This window comes from Heterodontus francisci, chromosome 2 (assembly GCF_036365525.1).
Source record: "Heterodontus francisci isolate sHetFra1 chromosome 2, sHetFra1.hap1, whole genome shotgun sequence".
NCBI classification, from domain to species: domain Eukaryota; kingdom Metazoa; phylum Chordata; class Chondrichthyes; order Heterodontiformes; family Heterodontidae; genus Heterodontus; species Heterodontus francisci.
The window spans coordinates 198,177,840-198,189,841 of record NC_090372.1 but is presented as its reverse complement, the minus strand read 5'-3'; the positions used below and the strand labels follow the sequence as shown (position 1 = coordinate 198,189,841).

Genomic DNA, 12,002 nt, shown 5'->3' with positions numbered 1-12,002 from the left:
CTGCTCAAAGTGACCTTTCAGTACTAATGAGAATTGAATGTGTGTGTTCAAATTGTCACATTAATTGAGGCTTTTACTGCACCCTGTTAATAGAAAAATATACCGACGTGAAAATCCAAAGGAATTCGCCACTTTTTTGTCTGAATGGTCGAGCGGATCTTGTTTCCCTCGCTTGGGCCGACGTTAATACCCAAGATCGGATAGTGTTGCAGAAGTTTACCGTCACAATACTCCTTGTTGTGTCTAGAAGGATTAGCAGCTCGGAAGTAAAAAAAAAATCCTTGAAATTCGAGGCATTAAAAAGAAGACTTTGTTTCGTACATTTCGAAATCTAAAGAATAACAGTCAGAGAAGGGAAATTGATGTTGGGTTCCAATTGACATTCTCTCCATCTATGTGTCTGTCTGTGTGTTAAGTGTGAAGTTTGTCCGTTGGTCCCCAGCATTAACAATATTTCTGTATACTTACCCGATAATAGCTTGTACTTTCTGACATGTTCACAGTTGCAGAAATGATTACCCTTCTTCAACCTTTGATACATTCTGCATTTCCCGATTCTGTGTTCAACGTCATGATTTCACATCTTTTGACGTAATTCACAACAGCAACACAGACTTACAAGCTCGTCAGCTAAGAACTCTGAAGAGCTCTGGAGAGCTTATTTGGTGTGAAACTGAAACCCAAAGTGGAGAAGCACTCCTCTCCCAAGTAACTCACACACTGCCTTTCCTTTACTTCAGGTTTGATCTGCAGTAACAACTCCCAAAACACCCAGACATACTCGTTCTTTGATGCTGAAAAGTGGAGCTGTAGATGAGTCCAGAACTCGGGACAAAGTGACACCTATTGAAGGATTAGCTCCGATTTTCAACTCATGTGTTTGTCCCACTAAAATAATCCAATTTCTTAACTGTGCACTGAAACCCTTGCTGTGCAATCTCAGGGCAGGCCGACAGGATGGGAGATCCCAGAAGAGGTATTTATCGTTTGTTAAAGTGTATGCATCACTCAAGCTAATTAAAAAATAAGTTTACAGAACATTTTCTTGCTGTGGATATGAGGAGACTCTAAAACTACCATCCGCCAACTGCAATATTCATGGAGGCAACATTAAGAGGGGGGGGGGGGGGGGGGGGACACTATCATAAGTTGTTTTGCGCTTTTACTGAGTTTTTCTCAGATAGAGAGCACTTTCTCACTGGTCTTCTCAACACGATGGCATTAAAGGCGATGATTAAATTGCTCATTGAATTATTTCATCCTTAATTGTCCAAATAATAGAATTATGTTTCTCCCGGAGTGGATAAAAGAATCTTCGATGGAAATATTTCTGAAATGTTGATTAAACTTCAAAGCACAAATAAGATGTTCAATTCAATCAATGTATCTGAATTATTTCACGCGTTTAAAATGTCAATAGAAAGAGTAATAATGTCGCAGGAAGAATTGTGTAGGTAAAGGAAACACACTGGCGTTCTATTGGCAAACTGTTGAACGTTACATTTAGCCTAGCATTCGCCAACATTTACTTCAACCACACAGGACAGCACAAACTGTCTCCTAACGCACAAAGTGCTTACCGAACTAGAAAAACGGAAGATCTGCTTAATTTTGTTACACAGAAGTGAGCAAATATTTAAAAGAAATGTGGGGATCTTAATGAGAAGATTGTTATGAATTAAGTGCATCTTTTAATTTCTTGTTGGCCCATATGATTATCCTCTGATGTTTCATCATCTCTCTGGTGTTAGTTAATACTGCATCCATCTCCCGGCGTATAAAGGAGACATGTATTCGCAAATGTGGCTTTCAGTATTTTAGCCGTTTAAATAAATTCTCCAAAAAGTATTAATTAAGTCGGGAGCCTCATCAAAGCTTATTGAGAAATGTCCTCTCATCTTTCTGCCTCTTTCGAAGTTAACGGATCAGTCAATGTTTCGGAAAATCATATTGAACTCAAGGATGAGGCAGAAGGTGCTGTGAATGGAGAGAGCAATTGCAGGTGAATGTAAGTGTTCACATGTCGAGTGTCCCCATACAGCAGATGCTCAGATTGTAGGTGGTTTAATTAAAGGTGAACTCACCGATATTCAACGCCCTCGGATTGTTTGTGTCAAGGCACTAGGATTAGTTACCAGGCTGTCAATAACGGACAAAAACAATGTAATTGTTGCATCGTTCAAAAAATTGTTAGAGAAGTTCATAAGAGCACAACACGATAGCTGAATAAAATTTTACATTTGCAGAAGCCCTGAATTGGTTTCACTGTTCCTTCAATTGTTTTTCTCTTTTTAGTAAACACACGGTAGCAGAAGGAATAGGAGCGGCATCAACAGGTCTCTGTATATTTACTGAAAGCTCGGCCACTGTTTCAGTTGGGTAGCCAAACTCAAGATCTATGGGTATATAATGCTGAGAGTAGTTTCAAGTCATTTTCAGCGGTAGTAGTAACTTTTGGTCTGAAATATGAAATACTGGCCATCTCACTGAGCAAAGAAGCCGAGCTCAGCAGTAACGCTGGAAGCCTCGGTAAGCACAAATTAGGCCTTGGCTTGTCTTCTACTTCATCTACCTCCTAATCTAGAAACAAAGCATTAGGCCATTACAATACCTGCGAAGTGGGTGTGTATTATGTACCTGTCGTGTGGGGCTGAGGCATCTCTAGCAGTGACAATCGCAATTTAAGAATGTTCCCAATTAATTGCGTTCATTGCCTCAAACTTTGTCCCCAAAAGAATATTAATATATAATTAATATAGCTCCTTTCACGGGCTCAGGGCGCCCGAAGTGTTTTAGAAAGTACTTTTGAAGTGTAGGCACTGTTGAATTGAAGGAAATGACGCCTGACGATAAAAAAAAAATCAGAATTAAACAATCTCAGTTCACACTGCGACTGCTGGAGGCTTCTGCATAACCAAGGAGCTGATTAAGTTCGGTTTCCTTTTAGTTTTTCATTGGTTTTCCTACTTTTAGTCCACACTTTTTAGAATAGATAAATTGTGTTGTAGAATAGTGATTAGAAATGTCAGTCCAGTTGCACTTTGGCAATAAGACGTGGATGGGCATTTTCTGTATTTATACGTGTCATAGTGTAGGTGGCATTTTACCCAGGCTGGTCATTAGAAACACACAGCCTTATTTCCATAACAATTATAATGTTGATTTTAGCAAACACATGGAATGTATTGGGGGGGTGGGGGGGCGGGGGTATCCTTAACAAATGAATACTCCAGCAACAAGTCACTGTAGGTATATTGTACGCCTGGTGCTGTATTTGGATAAGTCCTATATTCCATCTAAATGTCTGAAACAACATCTGAAGCAAAACAAAACTGTCATAATCATTAAAAAAATCAAACATTCACGCGCGGTTGATTGGTAACAATATTGTGAATTATTTTAGATTGCCAACATACCTGGCTTAGAATACATCTTTATTTATGTAATAGAAAACTTTGGAAGCGACGAAGAAAGCAAGTTATTTGAATGCAACTCGAGTTTTTTTATGGTGGAAGGTGGGAAATCCCATTTTTGATGTCCCAGAAGATCAGTGGGGGAGGGGGAGGGAGCGAGAGCAAGGTACAACCGTACAGAAAGTAAACGCAAGCTTAGAGTCAATGGTGGGGGGATGGGGGGCAAATAAATAAAGTTTGCTCTGAATGTATGCATGAAGAGAGTGTTTGTTAGCGAGAATGGGAGAGAACAAGACTATTCGTTTAGACAACAAAACTAGTCTCGGGTCAGAGGAAGAAACCAGCCTAATAATACTGCTACTACTGTTTAAAGCTAGGATCTATCAATGGTTTAAAATTCATAATTCATATGTTGTTCATATTTTTAAAAACTGCATTCGTATAGCGCCTGTCACGGCCTCAGGCTATCCCAAAACGTTTTCTAGCCGTTATGCAGCGATACTTAAAATGATTCTCGTGGCTCTATCTGCCCTGCAAGGCGTCCCAAACTCACTCCATTCCCATTGAAAGATTAAAAGTGATCTTAGGGCGAGGCATTTTAAGCGCACTCAATTAACACAGGACCCGATTGAAACTATAACTTGCTTCAAATAGTGAAGTCCCGCAAGGAAAATACCTAATGGCTAAACACCTTGCAACGACTTTAAAGGGCTTAATAACTGGGTATTAGTGCGCTAGAGCAGTTACACAATCGCAAACTGCTTGGTGGAGTCACTCTAATCGGCTTTGATGCTTTCTCCCTGCACAGCTATCCTGGGCCACACCAAAAAAAAATGCGAGTACAGAATTCGGGCCATGTCCGTTTAAAGATTGCTGCCAAACTTTAGCGGATCCACTGCCTCCCCATCTGTAGAAGTTTAAACACTGCAATGAAATTGTGTGTGTCGGTGTGTATGTGAGTGTGTGTTGGTGGTGGGTGGTGGGGGGGGTGGGGGTGGGGAGAACAGATCGTGCTGAATGTCTGGGAAAGTAAATGCTATACAGTTACATGTACATGTAATTTTACTACAGGAACCTACAAAGTTACACAGGGTAGACACATTCAGCCTCTTTTTTTCTGGCGTCGCTTTGAGCTGTGATCAGGGGACTGTATCCATTCTGCTTGGCATTGCCACATCACGTACAGTTGTCTGTCAGTGAGACCGTCGCATTGCATCCCTGGGGCTGTCCAACCGATTTCCGTTCTGTCCCCGTCCCAAAACGAAACCCCCTCCTCCCCACCCCCATTCCCATTAAAAATGTACCGCGAAATGCAGGCAGCGAGGTCAGATGTAAAAAAAAAACACGAAGCGGCGGCATCTGCCTCGATAAAGACCATTTTTTCCCACATCGGCCTCTGGCTCAGCAACTTCTGAAGGCTTCCGACCGAAACCAATCCCTGGAAGAGGTGGTGGGAGGGGGTGGAGAGAGAAGAGAGGCTATTTTAGCCAAAGCTTATTTCTAGTTAAAATGATTCCGATTGACAGACGATCAGCTCCAAAGTAAGGCACTGGCCGCCTGACCCGAAAAGAAACTGGCGAGTTGTGTCGGATGTGGCTTTTGTTTTGTCCTCCCCGCTGCTGCGTCTCATGTGCACCAATATCACAACCGTTTGCATCAGGGAGACAGAGGCTTTTTATTTAAAGCAGGGGTGTTTGATAAATGGGCATGGCTGTCTTCCAGAGGCCCTATCCTGAGTCCAGCCTCCCCCTTATTGCTATGAAACATCATCTTAAAAACCTGGGGTTGACCCTGACTTTTTAAGCAAGCCAAAAAAAAACTGGGGCAATTTCAAACCAAATTCCCAGTGGCTGTGTGGTGATGGATAAAATTGCGATGGAATTAAGGACGCTTTCAGATTCAATTGAGGGAAATAACTGTTGTGCCTGTCTCTCTCTCTCTCTCTGCCTCTCTCTCTCTTCCCCCACCTCTTTGTGCTTGTACCCAATCAAATATTATTTGTTATAATACAGCGAAGGATTGTGGGTAGGTGTGTAGAAAGAGATTTCTATTGTACAGTGTCAATTAGCAAAAAAAAAGTCAGAGTAACATGTGTTTGTTTTGTTCTAATTAACTGGTGGTGCAAAAGACTGATGGATGAAAGCGCTGGAGTGTTGCAGGTTGCTGTTTTTTTTTGCTCTGGGTTGTGTTATGTGTGGTTGTGCCTTGCAGGAACATTACAGCTTTAAGTAAAGGGGGAAGATGAGAGGTGGATCGGCGTTGTCATTTACTCCAAAGTGTCATCGTCATGTGGTGAAATCTCCTCCCGTTTATTGGACGGAGGCACGTGTCCAGGATACTGGGGACCAGCGTCACGTGATGGGCTCTATTAAAAAAAAGAACAAAAATCCAGCAGAGTGAAAGTATTTCTGATCAGTTAGCGTCTCTCTTTAATATTTATTTCCCGGCGAACAGACAGACATACACACAGAGCGAGAGAGTGTATGTGTGTAAGAGAGATCTCCTGCCTGCTGTTGCTGCTCTAGTCGAGGGGTTGGTCGGCAGGTTGTGCTGGAGGGGGAGGAGAAGGAGGAGGAGGGAGATCACAGCCTGGAAAAGTGAAGGCTGCTGAATAAATGTGAACCATGGATACCTGACTGTGGAACTGGGGAAAGAGGAAGTATGATTATTCGTCCATAAAACACACCAGCAAAGGGACTGAGCCCGGGAGGGAGGGAGGGCGGGGGGGAGACGTAGAGATTGACGCTGGGACGAAATTAAAGGAGGAAAATTAGGGGGATTTTTCCAAAAGCAAGATCCTGTGCTTTTTTTTTCTTTTCTCTCTCTCCTCAAACCAAGTTGGATATTGTTGTGCAGTCAGTGGGTGAAGGCAGAAAGTGGCAAGGGGACGGGGGACCAGAGTTCCGAAGCTTTCACACACACTATGGAAGAAAATGATCAAAATCACCACCGCGTGGACAACCAGGAGTCGAGCGACGAGTCGAACCGGGCCATCATGCCCCTTCTGCAGGCGCCCGGCAACCAGCTCCCCCACCGGATCACCAACTTTTTCATCGACAACATCCTGCGGCCGGACTTCGGCAAGAGGAAAGACGGGCACCGGGATCAGAGCCATATCCCCGGGAGAGAGAACGTCAGCCCCTCGGCTCTGGTGTCCGCTCAGAGCGGAGGCAATTCGCCCGGGGGAGGTGGAGGAGGAGGAGGAGGTGGTGGAGGTGGAGGAGGAGGAGGAGGAGGGGCTCCACCCAGCCCGTCTGCCCCGGCCAAGAAACGTGATGTGGCGGGAGAAGGAGCGTTGAGAAACGGCGAGAGCGCCGAGCAGAGTCAGAGCTCGGACTCGGACAGCTCCCAGAGCGGCCAGAACGCAGCTTCACAGCCCATGCTGTGGCCTGCTTGGGTTTACTGCACTAGATACTCGGACAGGCCTTCTTCAGGTGAGAAAACACACACAAATCAAGCCACTCTCTAGATCATGTCTATTTTCAAAGAAGAAAATCAAGACTAGTTTTAAAATTTAGGGGCCGGTAATTAATGGATTGATAAAGAACATGATTATTACTTCATCTTGTATCGACTTAGACTAAATACTGGATGACTATTAAGATTGTTTTCCACGTGACATAATATTTTACAGGGATGATGTTAGCCTGCAGGAAACCAATGGCAGGAAAAGTTGCTGAAAATAGATAATACTGCACTGGCCATGAGATGTGTCGTGGGCTGTTGTGCAAATGTGTTTGGATTTGCCAAATAACAAAAGGCAGACCCCCTTACACGTGGGATCCCCTCAACACTCATTCATGTTCATAATTTAAATTCTTTTTGGATGATCCTATCTAAAGTCTGGATTATGTTTGGAGGGGAAGGGGGCACCGCACGTCACTCCCTACTTAACATACTTTTAAGTCACGTCCAACTCTGTAATGGTTTTGTCGTTTTCTAGTAAATCCAAAGGTTACATTTTCAAGTTTAGTGAGGATTGCAGACATCAGCACTGTCTGAAACCATCGGCCCGATCAAGTGGGCGCTTCAACTGTTACCCAGAGCGGGTTTCGGTGTTAATATTTTTCAATAGAGCGCCTATTGGGTAAATTATCCCAAGACCTATTGTTTGAAAAACAGCCCCGTCCATTGTTAGATTAAAATGGAGGGTAACTAGGAGTTTCATGACGAAAAATAAGGTGGAATTTTTTTTTTTGCAGAAATCTGTCTGGTAATTATTACTATATAAAACCGCTCGTGGTGCGCTCCATCGCTCTTGTATGGTATAGAGCTCTTTGTTGACGAGTGTTTAGCATATTTTTGTCAGGGTAGTAGGCCTCGCGAAACTAGATCGGCTTCAGACTTGCAGCTTTCGATGGGGTTGTAGGAGGACGGAATTCGTCAAGAGTATTTAAAAAAAACACTCGCAGTAAATTACTCCGCAACCTACTGCATTGAAATGGCGTTCTGAAATTTCTAAACGTGCAGAAAATGCAACTTCGGCCCCTGGTACAAAGAGACGACGAAATAATTTCAGCGGAAATAATAGACATTTTCGATGACTATGTAAATATATTTGGACCTTTAATTTTGGGGTTTTGATAATGTACAGGAGGGGCATTGAGAAATATATTTAATCTATCATAGCCTTGGTATATTTTTAAATACATTATAACCAAGGCGAGATTTTGAAATGTAGACCATTTTAGTTAGTCTGCTAAAAACAAACTACATTTGTTATGCTTTTTGATTTTACACATTATCTGTACTTATTTTAACCTTCCGGTTCTGTGCAGTTGTCTCTGATGGAGTGTTAGGTTTATAGTTGATGAGGCGCTGAGCCGGGATGCATTAAAAATTTAACCCGCTCCAATACGATGGCCGGATAAGAACCAACAGACAAAACCAGCCGACATCCCCCTGGACCGTCCCACTTTCCTGTAATGCTAGTTAGAGATTTACTGTTTTTAATAATGCTTACAATTTACCAATAAATATGTGACACCCTGTTCCCCATTCTCCCCACAAACCACATTTTAAAATTTACTTTCTTCCAAAGTACACTTGTGACAGAAACTTGCCTGACTGCGACCTCCAAATGTTGTCTCTGCATCAAGCAGCGAATCAAACATTTGTTCAATCTTTGCTTCTTGCAACATTTTATGGTACTGTAACAACTTTCTGACCTTAGGTTTAGGCAGGAGTGAATGGCTCTCCCATTATTGTCTGACCTTTATTCAAATATATTTAGTAATGGTTTAGTTGTTTTTCTGACGCGCCAATGGGTTTCTCATTAATTCACTATTTCCTTAAGTCTTTCGCCCTCCATTTTAATGCTACTTTTTATATAAGTGATCAATGATCATGGATCTGCCCTGCCTTATATTAGATTTCTCACAGGAACTTCAAATTGCACAGACTCATAATAAATACTCCAGGGTTACTTTTCCCTTTCCGAACTGACCATTGGACGGCGAGTCTGTTATCACACGAAATGTTACGTCTTCCCAAACAATAACAAAGCGACAATCTTGTGAGTTCAACTCTGGTCAATTGTTTTGTCCTTTTCTCAAAACTTCACGAGTTGTGTAACAAGGCAAATGTGCTTCGTCGTCTTCGATCTCGGACTCGAGATATTTATTTTCTTCGAGTTTCTCATGCTCACATATCGCTGCTGTAAAATCGAGGACCAGTTAATCAGCAGAAGCGCCACTCTAAATGTAGTGTTACAAGGTTTTCTGAGTTTGGGAAGCTGGAAATAGAGTGAGATACACGAGCAGCGTAAACTTCGTGGAGCTAATCTGTAATAAGATGCACATCTTTACCACAGTTTGTATTTGGTTAAGTGATGGATCACGCTAGACTGCTGCAATTAATTGTATCGTATTATCCACAAACAAAAATCTCAGTTCCTGTAGTCCTACAGCCGCTGATCTATACTACTGAATAATTTACTTGCTGCAATTTACAATTGGGTGCTGCTTGCTACAACTATTTACATGTTAAAATTGCTAGAGAGAACAAGCAGAAATTGTGAATGGATTACTGTTACTATTATATTTTTAAGTTTTGATTTATTGTATTTCGAAGCAATTGTCACGAGGGACGAAAAAATGGCACCTCTCTCTGTTCGTGTCCCACTTTCTTTCCCACTGCAGTTTATTTTTTTAAAAGCCAGCTTATCTTTTTATTTGTTTTTACTATATAAAATCAATATTTACTTTTTATAATATTGGGTTTGATTTTTAGGTCCCAGGTCCCGAAAACCAAAGAAGAAGACTCTCAATAAAGAGGACAAGCGACCGAGGACAGCTTTCACTGCTGAACAGTTGCAGAGACTGAAAGCCGAGTTTCAGACTAACCGTTACCTAACCGAGCAGCGCCGGCAGAGCTTGGCTCACGAACTCAGTCTCAACGAATCCCAAATTAAAATCTGGTTTCAGAACAAGCGAGCCAAAATCAAGAAAGCTACCGGATCAAAGAACACACTGGCACTCCATTTAATGGCGCAAGGACTTTATAACCACTCCAGCACGGGGAAGGAACACAAGGAAGAAAGTGAATAGCAAAAATTTAACAACAGAAGTGCGAAAAGTACAATGCAATAATATAAATCAAAATAAGGGCCAGTGTATTGACAGAGAGAGAAAAGATACCAGCATAGTTTTTAAAAAAAAGTGAAATTGTATGAGATAATATTCCGCAATATTCTGTGTATATAATTCAGGTAAGGTGATGTAAAAAAAAACTGAAATATTTCAATATATGATGAGATTTTTGTTTCTGGGATTTCAGAAGCTACTTTTTGCCGTGGATGTTTGTTGGTCGCATTTTCTACCAGGCGCCGACTGGATGCTGCAGGCGCTCGGTGAACTGTCTGACGTGAAATTTAAACCAACCTGCTGAAGTCCAAAGAATTTTCCTGCTGTTGTTTTACAGAGAAAAACAAATGTTAAATTAAATAAATATCAAATGTTTGATTCTACTACGAGGTTTACAGCTTTTTGGGATTGTTTTTTTTAAGAGATCGCAAACAAGGCAGATGGTTGTGGGGCAAAATACACTCGATCGTCGTATTCGATGCTTTTAGACCACTAACATTTCCGAAAAAAGGAGTTCTTTTCAATTTAAAGAATATGGTTGAGGTGTTGGTAACTCTGCTGTGAGGGGGGCTCAAATTTTCCTAATCGCGTGAAAGGTTTATTCTCTGAGCTTGGTGAAAGATACTTCAGGCGCGTTGCATGAAACAACTTTCAACATAATTGTGTCCACATTTGTTTTAGTGAGAAGTGGTGGGCCGTTCAATATTTAGAATATTTTCATGAGGTGGAAGGGTGCAAGCGTTCGACGATGCTCTTAAACGTTTAAACACAGAAGAGTAAAATAACGTATACTTTTAATTTTTAAAAAATAAATAAAGGAGGGGGAGGTAAGAAAGCAATCCTCACAAGGACGCGCTTCCGCCTCTGGAGCGCCTTCCTGTGGTAGATGGAGAGGTGGGGGAGTCATGGGCTCAAAATGTCAAGTTCAACTCACAAAACTTGATTCGAAATGCAAATGACCAGAAGTCTGTGTAAAGGTTGTTTAAAACTCTAAAGGAGATGCATTTTTATAATAGTAAACAACTGATATGCTCTAATTAATTAACGTGTTTTAGGTCCTGTTACGATAGCATTGTTGTTGAATGTGGGGTTTTATTTGGATTTTTAAAAACACCATTCAGCATGAAGCCACAAATCGCTCTAACGTCAACACTTACTTTACAGCTGCTGATGACTAACCCGACCGTTGAAAATATCGGTTTCTGTAACCGGCTGCCGGTGTATTTATGCTCTCCGTTGCAAATGCACTGAGAGTGGCTTATAGAAACAGTCTGGCAGATTCACGGCCTCCAATTCAAAGCGAGCAAAGCGTCATTTATAAACAATTTCTGCAGTTTTACCCACGTGTTCTAAAACTATCTTTTTTTAAAAAGTGAACCTTGGACCTTTTTTGCTGTAATTTTAAGACTTATAGAGCATTCTCCCTTTGCAAAAGTAGTATTATCATATTCGTTGCTCCGTTTCAAATGTACTGAACCTTGAACGATTTGTGCCAAGCACATAATGTGGGTTTAATTTCTGATAATTAAATCTCGAACAATCTAAAGTTTCGAAAAAGAGGTGCTGCTAGCACGCTTGTTAATGTTTTGTCACAGAATTATCCTAACGTTACTGAATGTGCAGTATAGGGAGTCTCTTGTCCAAAGATGCAGAGATCCTAACTGTGTGGTGTCGAATCTTGTAAACATTCTTTTCCTATATCATTAGACTTTAGTAAGTTAACAGCTTTGTCCGTAATTGATACAAAACTTGTAACATAAATTATGTTTTAAAATGTTTATGTTAACTTCAATATTGCACATCACTATTTTAGTTCAGTGGCATCGGCTAAGTATATATAACACACATAACACTGGAAAATTCTGTATCCTTTAGGTACGTTTTTAGATATTTGATTTCTGTACAGCCGGTACAATGACACTGGGTAAAAGTTTTATAAAAGAGAAAAGAAAATCGCAGCAAGTGCCTAGAATAGAAAACATTAATAGGGAAATAGGAACTGCAA

The 12,002-nt window shown here is 41.3% G+C and overlaps 1 protein-coding gene across 1 annotated transcript; it reads left to right on the top strand.

The window, feature by feature from the left end:
• The first annotated feature begins 6,336 nt into the window (after nucleotides 1-6,336).
• en2a (engrailed homeobox 2a) lies at nucleotides 6,337-9,961 on the top strand. The gene is made up of 3 exons (XM_068051973.1): nucleotides 6,337-6,601; nucleotides 6,647-6,847; nucleotides 9,645-9,961. The coding sequence occupies exons 1-3, from the start codon at nucleotides 6,337-6,339 to the stop codon at nucleotides 9,959-9,961; spliced, it is 783 nt and encodes a 260-aa protein (XP_067908074.1).
• The last annotated feature ends 2,041 nt before the right edge of the window (nucleotides 9,962-12,002 follow it).